Source organism: Heliconius melpomene, chromosome 12 (assembly GCF_056956725.1).
Source record: "Heliconius melpomene rosina isolate 202511_hmr_F chromosome 12, ASM5695672v1, whole genome shotgun sequence".
NCBI lineage: Eukaryota > Metazoa > Arthropoda > Insecta > Lepidoptera > Nymphalidae > Heliconius > Heliconius melpomene.
Window position 1 is genome coordinate 10,787,422 of NC_140400.1, and position 16,433 is coordinate 10,803,854.

The 16,433-nt window shown below is 29.1% G+C and overlaps 4 protein-coding genes across 10 annotated transcripts; 2 read left to right on the forward strand and 2 right to left on the reverse strand.

Annotated features, from left to right (window-relative positions):
• Nucleotides 1–346: 346 nt before the first annotated feature.
• REG (proteasome regulator gamma) lies at nucleotides 347–4,744 on the reverse strand. 4 transcript variants are annotated; one of them, XM_085195346.1, is made up of 5 exons: nucleotides 4,632–4,744; nucleotides 3,938–4,075; nucleotides 3,632–3,850; nucleotides 2,591–2,806; nucleotides 347–1,615 (listed from the first exon to the last, which is right to left on the reverse strand). In XM_085195346.1, the coding sequence occupies exons 1-5, from the start codon at nucleotides 4,662–4,664 to the stop codon at nucleotides 1,472–1,474; spliced, it is 750 nt and encodes a 249-aa protein (XP_085051472.1). In that variant the 5' UTR covers nucleotides 4,665–4,744; the 3' UTR covers nucleotides 347–1,471. The 4 variants fall into 4 exon arrangements, with proteins under 4 accessions (XP_085051472.1, XP_085051476.1, XP_085051473.1 ...); XM_085195350.1 differs by lacking the exon at nucleotides 4,632–4,744 and adding an exon at nucleotides 4,398–4,557 and having other exon boundaries at nucleotides 3,938–4,069; XM_085195347.1 differs by lacking the exon at nucleotides 4,632–4,744 and adding an exon at nucleotides 4,398–4,557 and having other exon boundaries at nucleotides 3,938–4,084.
• A 773-nt stretch (nucleotides 4,745–5,517) lies between these two features.
• LOC146533835 (histidine protein methyltransferase 1 homolog) lies at nucleotides 5,518–9,398 on the forward strand. Of its 4 annotated transcripts, none has more exons than XM_085195353.1 (4): nucleotides 5,518–5,827; nucleotides 5,916–6,218; nucleotides 6,756–6,875; nucleotides 7,032–7,165. In XM_085195353.1, exons 1-4 carry the CDS (start codon nucleotides 5,773–5,775, stop codon nucleotides 7,034–7,036), a joined length of 483 nt encoding a protein of 160 aa, XP_085051479.1. In that variant the 5' UTR covers nucleotides 5,518–5,772; the 3' UTR covers nucleotides 7,037–7,165. The 4 variants fall into 4 exon arrangements, with proteins under 4 accessions (XP_085051479.1, XP_085051477.1, XP_085051480.1 ...); XM_085195351.1 differs by having other exon boundaries at nucleotides 5,521–5,827; nucleotides 6,756–6,922; nucleotides 7,032–9,398; XM_085195354.1 differs by having other exon boundaries at nucleotides 5,522–5,827; nucleotides 5,916–6,143.
• On the reverse strand, nucleotides 7,424–9,372 carry LOC146533836 (pyridoxine/pyridoxamine 5'-phosphate oxidase-like). Its single transcript, XM_085195356.1, has 5 exons — nucleotides 9,247–9,372; nucleotides 9,021–9,177; nucleotides 8,854–8,953; nucleotides 8,216–8,475; nucleotides 7,424–7,690 (listed from the first exon to the last, which is right to left on the reverse strand). Exons 1-5 carry the CDS (start codon nucleotides 9,320–9,322, stop codon nucleotides 7,525–7,527), a joined length of 759 nt encoding a protein of 252 aa, XP_085051482.1. The 5' UTR covers nucleotides 9,323–9,372; the 3' UTR covers nucleotides 7,424–7,524.
• Nucleotides 9,399–10,224: 826 nt separating the features above from the next.
• Nucleotides 10,225–12,427, forward strand: SrpRbeta (signal recognition particle receptor beta). Its single transcript, XM_085195355.1, has 5 exons — nucleotides 10,225–10,361; nucleotides 10,440–10,606; nucleotides 10,684–10,823; nucleotides 11,081–11,212; nucleotides 11,734–12,427. The coding sequence occupies exons 1-5, from the start codon at nucleotides 10,244–10,246 to the stop codon at nucleotides 11,942–11,944; spliced, it is 768 nt and encodes a 255-aa protein (XP_085051481.1). The 5' UTR covers nucleotides 10,225–10,243; the 3' UTR covers nucleotides 11,945–12,427.
• The last annotated feature ends 4,006 nt before the right edge of the window (nucleotides 12,428–16,433 follow it).

Sequence of the window (16,433 nt, forward strand, 5' to 3'; positions counted from 1 at the left end):
CTCAGAAATTAAAATAATAAAAATTATCACAATAAATGTCCTCGAAAATTATGCTTGCGTGTCAGAATAGTTTTTCTTTTTTCCTTTTATTTTATAGCAATTGACAATTCGGTGGCCAATCATGTTTTATTACTATTACCTAGTATTCATTAAATACTCTTTTATAGGTCTTATGTTTTATAATTTTGTTAAAATTTTGAAAAGGAAAATTTTATTTTTAATATTTCTGACGCCACCATAATTATTATATATTAAAATAAATTTTAAACCACTGAATATGATGTTATTACTATGTTCATTTAAATATTTATAGTATATAGGAATATATAAAAAAAATAAAGACACATTAGTAGAAATGTATTTATTGAATTAATGAAATCGTGAATCGAGTAACCACATAACAACACTGTATGATAAATGACAGGAATAAATTAAAATTAACCATCTTGTTGTTTGGAATACTTTAATGTTGTAAATACAGTATTATGCACTTAAACTAATGTCATTAAGAATTAAAATGGGCTCGCGTTGCGTTAAAAATAATTACATTGAAACTTTGTAGCAAGACTAACAGCTTATGTACAAAATACACGTCATAATTCAAACTAACATTAGTAGGTTCTAAGCTATGACAATCTGACTTATAATATTATAAATGTAAGAAGAGCTTGAGTGGATGAATGTTTGTTCCATATTTTTACGCAAAAATTACTGAACGCATTTAGATGAAACATTGCAGTTAATATAGGCATAGGCTACACTTTTTGTAAAGTTTTTGCATAAGTTGCATAATAGAACAATAATAAGTTTAAGCGGGCGAAGCTGCGTTTGGCGTTTAGCTAGTATAGAATATAATACAAAAAATATTAACCAATTTTGTAGTCACAAAAGAATATATACATAGCAGGATTTGAATATATTTTTTAATATATGAAAAAATACTTATGTAGTATAATATTTGTCAAAGTTCAAGGCTTTTCCAATGTTGTGTTGTTAATAGGGAGAAAACTCATTAAATAGAAAAGTCTATTGATTTTAACTGGTATAAAACATAGATTTCAGTCTCTAGTTACACAATAATACAAAAACACCTTGCTACAAGACCTCAATGCAAATTTCTATTTTGTGGTCACTAGTAGGTAAAACACAAAAATGGTGGGAGGGGAGGGCTATAATTTCTTATTTCATAAAATTTACTCATTCTTTACAATTACATGTAATTTACTTAAAACAATTTTTTGTTAATAATGAACAAATATTTAAATTTTTATTTTATAAATACATATAATGTAATTTGACAGAGCTATAGATTAGGCAAAGGTATTTCGTCTATTCAATTCAATAATATGGCTATAGTATTTTATTCTAGTGAATAAAAAAACGTGATACACAATGTACCCTTAAAATCACGAGAAATATCCTAAAAAATTACTATATGAGATTAAAATTAAATTAGGATTAAAAGTAGATACTAGTATAATGAATCTGCATTGGACGAGCGGGGCTTTTTGATTTTTTCCAAGTTCTTTATAACAATGTCGTGTAATGAACAGTAGCGGTTACGAATCTCGCACATGACCAGCCATAACGAAAGGTATTCCTTTTCGTCTAGCTCCTGAAAAATGTGAATATTATAGAAAATTTGAAGTCTCTGTTGGGTAGTGCGACGGTGACCGAGACATTGAGTCCGCCACATAACACATAATGTCTCGAAAAACACGTGCACTCTGCCTGCTATACAATAAAAATTATGAAGATGTTTTTATAAGACTAATATACATTGTATAGAACAATTGACAAATAATAAGTACCATCAGTCACACATACATACATACTGTATTCTGCAATTATATAAAAAAATATGGTATAAAATACACAATAAAGTTTTATACTTCATTATCAATATTGTATAATAATAGTAATAGTAGCAGAACTAGCAAAAAAATTTCTAAATTGTAGATATTTCAAAAACAAACTTTAAAGTTTAAACAATAATACTAAAAACATATTATAAAAAAAATATCAATTTAATTCATCAGTGAACACTTGTTTTATTATTCAAAAATACATTGGAGAAAATCTAACATTTCTAACATTTTGCAGTAGTCAATGGTCACAAGCAGACTAATGGTGAATTCAATATTTCATTTTGCTTGATAATTAGAAGTCTCTTTAAAGTCAGTCCTTAAGAATATTTATGTATTTTATCAAAATGCTTCAAGAATTTGGTGGAAAGTGGGAAACAAGTGCCTTAATGGGAATAAATTGTCTTAAAACTAGGTTCCTATGTTTCCTCTGTCTACTCTGCTGAGTGCAGGATAAAACATTAAGCTATAGAAATAAATGAGCCATCAACAATTCACAAACCAACCAACTGACTACCAACACTCTCCTATGTCTACATATGTCTACTCTCATCGCTGGCTAGAGTAATTATTGACAAACAGGATCTTATGTGCAAAATCTTGTTAGTCTGTTTGTTTATCTTTACTAATCAATGTATATATGACTGAGAGTGAAAAACACTAGGTACCCTCTTCAGCTTGAAGCTAAAAAAGACACTTAATAAATTACGAAAAACAAAACTTACTCTAACAGCTCTTCTATAATCGTCAATGTGTGGATATTTCGCCACTTTGGACACAATTTTTGCCCGAGAGATAAAATATCTTGAAATTTGATCAAAGAAAGCAGCAGCCTCCGACTCCACAGATTGTACCTCAGCTAAAGTATCCTCTTGTATTGACACTCCAAAGTTGTTGCCATCCTCTATCTTTGGAATCATGAACGAAATCCACATTTTAAGCTGAAAATTAAAACAAATCATTATTACAGCAGTCTTATGATATTTAAAAACATTGTTAAGTCATAATTTTTTAATAATCTAAAAATGTGATATATCAAAATATTTGGACATTATTCTCAAACAAAATATTATTTCCCTGTGACATTAATATTACATTTCAATACTATATAGATACAGTATCAAAATACAGACATTGTAAATAAAATTTACTAAAGTATTATGCTGTTTATTTGGATTTCCAAACTCACAGTGGCTTACTGTAGGACTGACAATACAGATTTTTTTATTTAAGTTGGCAATTGAAAAGTATGAACTAGTGGTACTTTAAATTTTTTTTTTTAACAAATTCTATGTTATCAATCTCAATATGTATTACAATTATTATGAATTGTAGCTATTTTTAATGAATTATGAATCAAGCATGAATTTATCTTATAAAAAACATTGTCATATTTTGGGAATTTGACTAGTTCCGTTTTGAAAAAACTATAATTGTATACAGGCTAATCTTATAAACAAAATTTGAATTTAAAATATCTTTGTTCCTGGCAGCCATCTAGTTTTACTTGGTCAGATGGCACTAAGAGTTATGTATTACCTGCAAATACATACTGCTGTACAGTAAAGATGTAATATTACATCTTATCTTATCTGTTATTTTTCAATAAATGGACTATTTAACACAATAAGTGTTTTTCAATGCAAACCAGTAGTTTATGAGATAAATATGTATGACTAATGAACTGTTTTATACTAGTAGTTATGATTGTTTTTAATTATAGGAATATTTCATATATTTATATTTCCATCTACAGCAATACTTACCAAATTAGAATCCTCAACAAGCTCTCTGATGTGGGGCTTAACAAGGTGTATAAGATCACTCAATGGCTTATTACAAGGTACAGATCCATTAGGTAATGCATATACTCTAGTACCCTCAATAGTTGTGTTACTAGACATCTCAGTTACATCTACACGCTGTCTTTTAGCATTAGGTTCAATATTGGAGTTAGCTGGCGGCGGCACTGGAATGTTTAAGTCCTAAGAGCAAACAAAACTGAATTATTACTAAGACTCAAATAAATGGCACATGTTATTTTTTATATAAAATAGACTAGACAATATTACCTGGTGGACATCGGAAAGGTCCCGATTTTGGAAATTTGATGTTTCTAGAAGTTCATTCAACTTGACAATTTTTTCTGGAAAACCTTTAATTATTAAATGTTCTGCCTTCTGTTTGAGGGAATCTTTGTATTCCTGAACCTGAAAAAGCTATAGTTACTTTAATATGAACATATAAAATAAGTAGTTAAATAAAATCGACGAAAATACTATTAACAAAATTAAACCAACGACACCCCATGACCGCACTTAAAGTTAGTGAGGTTATGTTGATCTTCCGTAGTCCGTAGGAGATAAAATCCAACATATTATTTCGCTCCGTATAATAAAATAAATATAAGAACTTGTCATTGTAAAAAATTTAAAACGATTAGGGAAATTATTTCAGAAAGCACTGTACACTAAACATATTAATTTTAAGTATCAAGCAATCATTATCTGAAATATACTTTATTAGTTTTACCTTCTTTGCAACGTCTGTCATGGTTTATCAAATGAAATATGGATTCTAGAGGTATAAATATTCTGTAAATACAATAATACAATGGAAACCGCACAACTTTTGGCTCTTAGTTTGACTCGTGTGCTTGAATCATTGAATGAATGAGGAGCTAGAATAAAATGATGCGTTCACGGTATTGCTGTTAATTTTTTGCTTAAGGAAATAGTGTCAAAACATAAGAATAATTATTCATACCACGTTTGCAGGTTTAGTATTAATCATCTCCATTATTTTATAGCTTAATAATTTTATGTATAACAGAAGCCAATTACATTATATCCTTTTCAATTTTTTTCAATTCAAAATAATGGCATTAAGTTTTTTCATAGAGGTAGGTTTAGCGTCTGCTAAAATTTAATGCCTTGTATTTCTATTTTTTGTAATAACTTACTATTTAAAATAAATATTTTAGAATATTCAAGCAAACTATTCAATATGTTATAGAAATATGTATTAATCAATTGTTTTACTTTTCGACTTATTTTAATTTTTAATTGTAAAAATAATATGCAAAATTTTTGATTATTTTAAATGAATATTATATTATTTAAATTACTATTTTAACATATAAAAAATAATATCCGAAACTAATATATTATTTATTTATTTTTAAATTAACGTAAGCTTTCTTTTTTTTATCATACGTTAACATTTCGTAAAAATACATTTATATTAGAAAGCCAATAAATGTAGTAACATAAAGATATTAAAAAGTTAAAGAAATTAAATCCTCATAATTATTTCATAAAATACCATAGAAAAAAAACTGCACAGCGGTTAATCGTGGAAAAATAATCAAAGCACTCTAATTTTGCATACCACGTATAGACGCGATAAACGCGGACGCGGCATAGGTACTTGAATAAGAATAGAGGAAAATATACATATAACTTATTACTTCCTGAGCTTCTTTGATTTTTAAAACTTATACACATACGGTACGGTAAGTTGAACCTAAGTTGCTAATGTCACGTAGATCTGCTATTTTTATTCTATAATATTTCTTGATTGATTTCTCGGTATATGGCGTTTCGAGCGTGCCAGTTGAATAATATTTCTTAACATTGAATTCATTGTACGTCAATGTCACTGTCACTAATTGAGGGATAACTTCTGCAGTTATAATTTTTATTTTTTTAAATTGAAGCGCCATAAATAAAGAACTGAACTGAACTGATTTTTTAAATAATTAAAAAGTTATGTACAATATACATATTATACAAAAATATAATTTTTAAACACATTCATATTCAATAATCAATTATTTAAGAAGTAATACTAACCTCACATTCATTTATTTTTCTTTAAATATTGCTAAACAAGTGAACATATAAATATGAGCTCATTTAAATTTGGTTTTTCGGGTGATCCTGATGAATCAGATAACAATGGTATAGTAGTAATTAATCCCCATAATATTTTTGAATTACTAAATTTGTTCTGATTTTATTACAAATTGCTTTTTTTAAAAATTTTTAGACAGCGATAATATCGAATGGTTGAAAAGCGAGAAAATAGTACCATGTGATCAAATAAAAGATATTGATAATATAGCAACTCAAGCTAAAATGTTTGCATGTGGAGATGCAGAAATAGGACATGTGGTAATAAGTAATATGATGACATATATAAAGGAAAGAGGGTTAGACAATGTTGTTGAGCTAGCTAATGATAAACATAGTGATCTAGTCACTGGTACATATGAAGGTGATGAAATTGTATTTGTGTTTGATTTATGTGGTGTATTCTGTTCAGTAACTGAGGGTGCCATATTGAATATTTGTATGTATACAATTGGCATATTTTTGATAGTACTTACCTTGTGGCAGTACCTGCGTTGTAACTCTCTTTTCTTTTCAGTTTCAAACTGTATCCTAGTTTGTAAGGATGGATGTTTGTTCCACTTAAATGCAAAAACTACTGAACTACAATAATATTTGCATAAAATATATACAAGAGAATAACACATAGACTACAACTTATGTAAAGATTTTGTTAATGCAATAATAATATTTTGATTACAATACAACACTAAGTCTCAGTGAGCAAAGTTAAACCTAATGTGTTAAGACACTTCATTCTCTGTACACAGTCAGATTTTTGAAATATTCCATGGAGAGTGCCAAAAGTCAATGTTACACTTAATTTTCTTACAAAGTGTGGTATTGACTTCTGCTTATTGCTTGACTACAAAGAAATGAAAGTAATCCATTCCTCCAAGTCTGAATTGAACATTTGTATCTACTGTCACATGTTGTGCTTCTACAAGTACCTCTTTTAATTACTTTTTTCTAAATAAATATTTCTTATTCATATTAGGGGGACTAAAGATCTGGGAATGCACATATGATCTTATACAATACTTAGAAGAAAATCCAGAAGTAATAAATTTTCAAGACTTGAAGGTTTTGGATTTGGGGTGTGGAGCTGGAATTTTAGGTATATATGCCTTTTTAAAAGGTGCATTTGTGACATTTCAAGATTATGTAAGTGTGAAAATGCAAAATAGCATACATTATATGTAAAAATACACATATTGCATTTTATATACATTTCATATGTTGAACTTTATATGTTTAATACATTTTTTTTTAGAATAAAGAAATCTTGGAAATTTCAACTATACCAAATGTTCTACTTAACATAGAAGAAGATGAAAGAGAAGAACAAATTAAAAAATGCAAATTTTATTCAGGAGATTGGGCTTCTTTTGATACCTTATTAGAAGAGTCTGATAATTTTGATGTTATATTGACTGCTGAAACAATTTACAATGAAAAAAATTATAATAAGTTACTTTCACTTATTAGGAACAGGTTGGATCAAAATGGTATAGTTTTGGTAGGAGCAAAGACTTATTACTTTGGTGTAGGTGGCGGTACAAGACAATTTGAAAATGTTTTAAAGAACTTTGACCTTGCCAGTGAAGTGGTGTGGAAAACAAATATTGGGATACAAAGAGAAATTTTAAAAATAAAAAAGCTATAAAGATTTTTGTACAACAACTTATATTTGACCATACCCTCACACTATCTATATTCTATATAATAACCAATCATATTTTTAAAATAATAATATGAGAATATATTTATGGAGAAAGCCTTTCAAAAATCCACCCATCTTCTCCTTCATGTAATAATTTACCATCAACTACTTCACCTTCTTTGAGTTTTCTGAATTTTATTCTATCATGTAGTCTGTCTCTTTGTCCTTGCCAAAATTCTACTGCCTTTGGTCGTATTAGATAACCACCCCTGAAAAATTAAACATTTTTATAAGACTTTGAAAAATTTATAATACTTTATTTAGAAGAATATTTAAGTAGTAAAAATTTGAACATAGTGGGACACACCCTACCTCTTGAAAATTGTCCACTTGTATACTTGGTAACAACTTATTTATATTGATAATAAAACATCTCTGTAGGGAGATTTTTCTATTAGCATGGAATAACATATAGTGTGAGTGAGTATGCTTGTCATTAAACCACTGATTCAAATTTAAAAAAGGCCTGCTATAATGCAGAGGCCAGTCGTGGTGCAGGGGTACAACTGTGTGACGTGAAATGTGTTGTAGGTTCTATTTCCACTCGAGAAAATGAAATATTTAATATTTTAATTTTTTTACTCTGGTGTTGAGGCAAAGAGCGGTATTCGAAATTCGGAGGCAGAAGGCGGAAAGTGTGCAACAAAGTGTGTTAACACTAAGCTCGCTCTGCTTTCCCTGATACATGCAGGATACAGTGTGAAGCTGTGAAAACAATGTAATAATTTATTTACCAAAACTCTGGCTTTGGAACCTCCTTGCCAGGAATCATATATTTTGCCTCTAAAACTTTTTCCCTTTCACAAAGAATCTCTCTAGATTCTATTGGTGTACTTTGGAAACTTGTGCTCGCAGCTATCTGACTGGGAACCGGCCGGGAATGGAAATATTTAGTGGATTCTTCCTCAGATAGCTTTTCAACATGGCCTTCAATCCTAACTGACCTGTTTAATATTTCCCAGTAAAATGTTGCTGCTACATTTGGATTCTCAGCCTGATAAAAAATATGTCACACAAGCTTAAATTAACATTATTAATATGTCCTCACTCTGGTATACAAAGTATGTTGTGGAGTTTGGACATAGCATGGCAGAAAATTGGAGTGTTCTTAATATTTCTGCGTCGCTTATATTCTCCTATAATGTGTATAAAAAAAGATATACTAGAATAATAGTAAAGCACAGAGTGGAGGCCATCATTTGACTGAGAACGATTGTTGTAGGTTAGATCCCTATTTGAGGAAATGGATTATTCTCATTTCACAATGTTGTGTTAAGTTCTGCCATTTTACATACAATGTATTGAATTCAAACAGAAAGTGGAGAATGATGTGTCTTAACAGTGTTTACAAGAAAAAGTATGACATATTTACCATTTCTTTGGCTTTCCTGCTTCCATAATTTGTAAAGAATTTGAAACCATCTTTTCCATATCCTTTACATAGAACAAATCGTGCTGAAGGGTAGCCATCCCTTTAAAATAGAAAATATCATAATTTTGAAATCTGTATTTTGTGAAAAAAAAAAAGAGTTTACTTACTTTGAACATGTTGCTAAGCACATAGCATTAGGTTCTAAAATCTCTTTCCTTGCACATGCATCGTCGAACCATGCTTTAAACTGTCCAAAAGGCTCTTTTGATACTAAATGTTCTTCTAAAAAAGTTTCGTTTCTATCTTTGTACTTAATTCGCATACCTAAAACATTAAATCTTTAATGTAATGATCTTATTAACTAGCACTATAACTTAAAATTTGAAAACATACCCCCAATGTCAATGCTCATTTTGCGTAATGGTACGGCGCTTTTAATATATCTTAATTTTAACCAGTTTACACCCATATGACTTTAAAAAAATAGTTATCACTGATACTTCAGCTTATTCATTAAATCTGAAATTAAAAGATAAAATAAAAAATGATGAATTATTATTTTTATTATAAATAAAAATAAACTTGTTCTCACTGAACAACAAACCTCTCAGCAAGCAATAGTACTGGAAAAGAGACTTATCATCTTAATGTTATATTATCGACGTCAAAAACAGTAATAAATGATTTGTTATCTTATCAGTCAAGTTAACAATATGTACTTTTTTAAATTTGTGTTATAAATAAATAGAAAGAATATTACCTGACTGATAGCTTATCAAATGATTGAATTTGTTGTTTTACGTAGTGTTCAGATTTATTTTAATTAAAAACTTAATCTTACCTTCATTAACATTAATTATCTTTTAATATTATAAAAAAATCTATTGAACATTCATAGATTTTAAATATGTTACGGAACGAGCAGATTAATGATTATATAGTGCATTGTGCAATAACATGTGACTGATTATGTTCAAACTTTATACTTTTTAGTGCTAATTAGATAGAAAACAACAGTTGACATCATGTAAAGTTTTAAATTTCCTAGTTTTTTTTAGTTCATTTTATTTATTTCTTAGTTAAAGAAAGTTAAATCAACGAAAAAAAATTTTTTTAATACTCACCGATATTTCGGTTTCATATATTACAGTTGTTTAATACTGACAATATATATTATTTATGTAACATTTACTTTATATTTATTATCTATATTTACTTATGTATATTTGGCACGTCATATGCACAGAACACATTGTCTCACATGTGTCATTTGTGTAATGACTAGTGACATGTCAATTGTCAAAAGCGGCAAGTGAAAGGTGTATTTAAACATTTTAATGTTTTAAATATATATTTCCATAATCCTAGCCTTTGCAGAAACTTTTATAAAATGGAAAACTTAGAAGTTGATTCCGATGTTATCAAGGAAAAAATTCACACGGAGCCAGTATTAAACGATCCTAAATATATAACCTTATTGAGTTTGATTGTGTTATTATTCACTTTCGGTAATTATTTATTATCATATATATTGCATTTTTTTCATAATAATAATCAACATAATCAAAAATCTTTTGTCTCTTTAGTATTTTGGTGGTGTTTCTCACGACGCCGTCATTTACGCCGCTCCATTTTACTTGTGGGACTTTCTGACGCTGGCAAAACATTGCTTTTTGTAAGATTGGTATACTCGCAATTCAGACAGACATTCACATCCATGAAAGAAAATCTTGAAGAGTATATCACATCCCACGTAAGTTTTTATTTAACTATTGATTTTACTTTCTAAATAAATATTAAGAAAAATAATTAATATTATATTTGTTACAGCAACCTCTGAGGATTGTGGATTTGCCTGGTCAAGAACGCCTAAGAAATAAATATTTTGATCAATACAAGAATAATGCCAAAGCTATTGTTTATGTTGTTGATTCTGTAACTATACAGAAAGAGATTAGAGATGTTGCTGAGTGAGTTTAATCAATGCTGACATACGTAATTTCCAATCAATTCCAATGATTATAAAGAGTAATTAAAATTAATTATGATTATTATTTTATTATTTATTTAATGAGAAATTTGAGAAGTCTTATTATATCCATATATTATTAATAATAGATATAATAAAAAATACTTGTAGATTGCCACATACAAATTATTATAAGTTTCTAAATATCTTTAGATTTATTTATATCCAAGCAATTTACCTGGAAATGTAATATTCCAGATATTTATATACTATACTCTTGGATCCTGTGGTACAGAGTTATAATCCTCCATTGTTAATATTATGTAACAAACAAGATCAACCTATGGCAAAAGGCAGTCAAGTTATCAAAAGTTTACTTGAGAAAGAAATGTAAGTATAACATAAAAATATAATGTATTGTAATGTATAGTTGCTTTCTGCAACATTGTTTGCATTGACTTTATAACCTTTCCTATGCTATACCATGGTGTTAATGAGTAAATCCTGATCCAGCCGAAATTCCGGGACTAGAGAAAACTAACCTATATTTTGCTCCAAAACCTGCTCTATTCAGTGATTCTTTCAATGAAAGTCTCATAAAAATTGGTTCAGCTGTTCCAGAGATTAGTCTGGACAAACAGAAAGACAGAGAAACCATGTATACATTTGCAAATCTGTGGTTATTTTGAAATTACAGACAGATACTTTTATTTATATTTGTACAGATATGTACTAGACTATATATCATAATTGTAAAAAACAAATAGATGTTTATATTGTATGTGCATTTTGTCACAATTTAAGTGCCTTTCTATAAATTTGGTGAAAATGCTATGTACTATATGCTTACACTACATTCCCTCTGTCTAATGCCTAACAGAAAAAAAATATATACAAAATATTCCTTTCAGAAATCTAGTTCGTGTAACGAAATCCAGCCAGCTTCAATCTGTTGATCCGTCTCAATCAAATAATTCAACATATCTTGGCAAATTAGGCAAAGACTTTGAGTTCTCCCATATTGGTAGCAAAGTGGAATTCATCGAGTGTTCCGCTAATACTGGCGAGGATGACAATCCAACTGATATTAAAGATCTACAAGACTGGATATCTAGAATTTAAAACATATGTTAAAGTTCCAATTATATTGAATGTATTACTTATACAAATTAAATTATATAAACTAGTGGGATGTTATGAAACTCGGTAACCGTCACTGAATCCCAATTAAAAGTGTCGGATTTTTAATTGAATTAATAAAAAAAAATATGTTGAACATTTTAAATATAAAAATCCACCTGAGAAAGTGAGAACACCCGGAATGAAAGTAATTGTGTATATATAAATAATATAATACAAATAGAGAGACGGTGAGAGAGAGACAGGGTGAGAGAATAGATTATTTGCATTACAATACATCCGAAACCCTACATCCCTGGTTTATATAATAATTTCAGTAGCAATAAATATACTGTATTTTATAGTTTCATGATACTTGGATGCATTTTTTTACTCTTATGTTCTAATTTCTAAATGCAAAACTTTTTCCTTGTTATTGAAATTTATTTTCTCATTTTTTTAATAAATAAAATAAAGTAATATAAAGTATTTTTTTATTTAAGTACAAACACATTTGATTATGTTTTTACTAAAAAGTAAAATTGATACTAAAAAGTTAACATTGACTGTTTTGATAAGTTTTTTTTTGTTTTTATGGTCAATTTAAAAAGAAGAGGGCTAGTAGCATCATATGCTGTCTTAATACTAGGTTCCCTCTGCCTATCCTGTTGTGTGTGGGTAGTAAGCATGAATATGTACCTATTCATCTGTATATATAAAATCGAAAGGTCACTCACTCATCACGAAACCTGAGAAACTGCAAGTGCTAGGAATCTGAAATTTTGCATAGGAATTACTTATAGGACGTAGGTGCTCGCTAAGACGGGAATTTGCAATATTCGATTTCTAAGGGGGTTGTTTTTGGGGTCGAAAGTTTGTATGAAACTTCGTTACTACAAATGCTAGGAGTCTCAAATTTTGCATAGACGTCACAAGGACGTAGCCATGGACACAGAAATTAATAATAACATAGTTCACGCGGGTGCAACCGCGAGCGGGCCGCTAGTATTGTATACGTGGATTAGCAGTTAATATTTAAAAAATACAAATAAATTACTCGAAAATATATCTTTTTATTCTACAAAATATATTATTTATTAAGTCTTGCTAAATTTTAATCATTCCAATCCACAAAACCTGATATTATATATTATATTCGTTCCCCATTAAACTTACACAGCTTACTAGAAATGGGGTTAAAAATTATAACCATTATGAATTACATGACGCTAAAAAATATATTATTCGGTGAATGTAGAACGTTCTCATCGCATCCATTATTACCTACCTATTGCAGTTAGCCTTTTGTTCGACCACTTTCTCACAGGCATTGAAAAAAAATGCGAGATGACTAATCGAAAATTCCAGATATTAGCTAACATTGATTAATTAATTGTTAATATTGAATATTCATAAATTTTATTGACAGATACTTTTGTTATACCGCAAAAGGGCAAGGGTTAAAAAGCAATGGTGTCGCGCAAGGTGCAAATATGCATATTCATGACTTTGTCATTATCACGATGAATTAACAAGTACAGCTTCATATTGAAATGTATAAGATAATTATTTATAGTTTGAGATTGTGTGTCGATTGTAATAAATAATGAAATGGATGACGCTTATTTTTTTTTTGTAAAAAATGTTTTTGTGTCATCGTAGCGTAGCACGTCGACTACTGTTGACACTTTAAAAGTATGCTTAAATTACACACAAATTATTATTTATATTATTTCAACTACTTATATGTAAGTAAGTGGTGAGTGTTGTTTCTCTATTCTGGTTACATGATATTCTGGTTACAGGCCAATAGGTGTACAGCGAGAAACAAAATAAAAAATTAAAAGAATTGCACTTACACTCCTGTCCTGTTGAAAAAAAATAATCAAAATTATTAAAATTGTGATGCCAAAAGAAAGCGGAAATAATAAAGCCTTAAAAAGAGAGTTCACCACAATACAACATGTTCGGTGTAACTTACCTATACTTAATTTATGAAATCTCATTAATTTAAATTATGATTGCATTCATTATGTATATGGATGATAAATAAAGTCGCAGGAACTTAACAGTGCTGAATTAAAGTAGGATGAAAGGAAAATTGGGTTGTAATTTGTAAGAAAATTTCACAATCATAAAATTTATGATACCGGTAATGTAAAAATGAATCTCAATTTAATTTTTTCAATGAAAAAATGGCTTACAACTTTTATTAATAGTTAATTTAACGGTTTTCAGATATTATACCGCTGACTATGACCCCTTAGCGATTTATGCACATACTTACTTACAACTAAGTATATATTAAAATTCTATGTAAGTAATTTGAACGTAGCTGGCTAAAGCTATATTTACTTTGGTTAAATAGATCGAGACTCAGAATACCACCTAAGTATATTATAATTCTGATTTTGCTTAGGTCTACCATTATGTATTTAAATTGCCTTCTTACTAGGCTATTTTTTTTATAGTAACTTATCTTATAAATATAAGAATGAGTCCTTAAATTACGAAAAGAAATGCTATATATTTAACTTCTCCTTATTGCCTATTTGAAATTTGAAATAAGGTGCATATCACAACTATCTCACGGTACTACAAGTTCGAACGCAAACCTCCCACGGTCAGAGTGGGCAGCTCTTGTCATTCACTTTATTCATCGCTTGGCATAAAGAAAGGATACTGACGTCTACAAATTCAAAACGACTTTACAATAGTACATGTTACTTTGTAAATATAATGAAAGAGTTGTTCCCATACAACCATAAATAAAAAAAAGTAAGGCCAGGTGCCTAGCAACAAAAATAAAATGAAAGTAAAACGAAAAGTTTCAAGAAAAAAAATATATTTAGATAATTATTTTAGAGTGGATATTACACACATCATCATGCTGACATGCTCACAGCTACAACAAGCTGTGAGCATGGGGGTAGGAATAAGGGGGGCCGGCTGGGTGTAGTAATAAAAAAATAGTCCCGAAAGAAATGTTGTCTCGAACATACTTATCTGTTTAAGATTTAAGTCTAACCAATGTCTTACAGAAATACTACTAGTAGGATATTGTTTTTTTAATTCCATTTTTTTTTTCAGCTTCATGCTGTATCCCGCTCACAGCAGGGTAAGCAGAGGGAGCCTAGAGGTAAGTCAATCCGTTCCCCACTTTCTGCTGATTTACGGAGGCATTGCGTGTTGAGTGGTAGAACTCAACGCCGCGCTTTGCAACACCAGAGCGAAGAAATGGAAAAATAAATGTAAATAAATATTCTTCGAGTGGGGATCGAACCCACAACCGTCGCGTTACAGTCACATCCTTCGGCCGCTGCACCACGATTGCCTCAGTAATTTTAATTTATTTATTTTATCTCTCTAACTATGCTACACATTATAAACTGTTTTATACTAATCTTTACGCGGTAGTGTACTGGTGCGGCAACATCATGGCTGTCCGAAATATTAAAAAAATGTAAAATTACAGGTTTTTATAAGAAAATTACATTGTATTATATTATTCTGTTTGGCGTTTACCGCAGACAGTATAAATGAATTTGTAATATTCAGGATACGAGGGCGTCGATTTTGTAAAAAAAATCACTGCCCAATAAAAATAAGTAAAATTTTATTTAAGGACGAATCTATAATGTATACGAGTAGATAACATTATTATTACACTTTTTACTTGAGACTCGAAAGAATTATGTATTAGGAGTTATATTATATATATATTATGATTGCACCTTAAATTGCATTTAGCTACTTTGTAATAATCCATTAGGTACTTACTTCAAAATAATAAAAAAAAAATACGGTCGAATAAAAATAATAACCTCCTTCTTTTTGAAGTCGGTTAAAAAGGGTTAATTACGCACATTTTATAAATAGGTAGCTTTATTATTTAAACTTTAAATTAATTTTATAAAATGTAAACTTTCGTATATCTTATAATATAAAATATGATATACTTGTATTAGATACAAGTTCTAAACCTTAAAATAATAATATTTAAAATGAATTAATAAACATTTAAATTTTATTTAATTAAACAAAGGATGGAGAAATCGATGGACATAGGCACATAAAAAATATATTTCGAGAATATAAAACCTCCTTCTTTATTGAAGTTCCTTAAAAAAATAATTTTTATACTTAGCCATCAAATTGCTTACGTTTTTAAGTTAAAAATTAAATAACACAGATATACTGCATAAGATAAATTGTTCATGTATTTTCGCCGTTTTAAATTTTTTTACGATGTTATTGGCACTTGGCACTTTGGCAGTGGTATATAAACTTTTATCTGTATTAACATCTAAAAAGATAATTAACCTGACATTTCCGTACTTTATAGCCCAAGTTATGATTTAGAACATCTACGTATTTTTCATTACAATCGGACTTTATTATTTAATTATTGCTTCTGTATGAATGTTTTAGGAAGCTTGAAATGCTGATAAGTGGTTAGTTTATTACGTTCCATTGAATGCATCGTCAGTTT

Coding starts and splice junctions, on each gene's coding strand:
- LOC146533835 (XM_085195351.1), top strand. CDS start 5,773: ATGAGCTCATTTAAATTTGGTTTTTCGGGTGATCCTGATGAATCAGAT. Junction 6,219..6,755: donor GGGTGCCATATTGAATATTT/GTATGTATACAA, acceptor TATTCATATTAG/GGGGACTAAAGATCTGGGAA. Junction 6,923..7,031: donor TTGTGACATTTCAAGATTAT/GTAAGTGTGAAA, acceptor ATTTTTTTTTAG/AATAAAGAAATCTTGGAAAT.
- REG (XM_085195346.1), bottom strand. CDS start 4,664: ATGGAGATGATTAATACTAAACCTGCAAACGTG. Junction 3,851..3,937: donor ACCTTTCCGATGTCCACCAG/GTAATATTGTCT, acceptor GTTTGCTCTTAG/GACTTAAACATTCCAGTGCC. Junction 2,807..3,631: donor TTGTTGAGGATTCTAATTTG/GTAAGTATTGCT, acceptor TTTAATTTTCAG/CTTAAAATGTGGATTTCGTT.
- LOC146533836 (XM_085195356.1), bottom strand. CDS start 9,322: ATGGGTGTAAACTGGTTAAAATTAAGATATATTAAAAGCGCCGTACCA. Junction 8,476..8,853: donor GCAGGAAAGCCAAAGAAATG/GTAAATATGTCA, acceptor ATTTTTTATCAG/GCTGAGAATCCAAATGTAGC. Junction 7,691..8,215: donor GTTCCAAAGCCAGAGTTTTG/GTAAATAAATTA, acceptor TTAATTTTTCAG/GGGTGGTTATCTAATACGAC.
- SrpRbeta (XM_085195355.1), top strand. CDS start 10,244: ATGGAAAACTTAGAAGTTGATTCCGATGTTATCAAGGAAAAAATTCAC. Junction 10,607..10,683: donor AAGAGTATATCACATCCCAC/GTAAGTTTTTAT, acceptor TATTTGTTACAG/CAACCTCTGAGGATTGTGGA. Junction 11,213..11,733: donor AGTTTACTTGAGAAAGAAAT/GTAAGTATAACA, acceptor TATTCCTTTCAG/AAATCTAGTTCGTGTAACGA.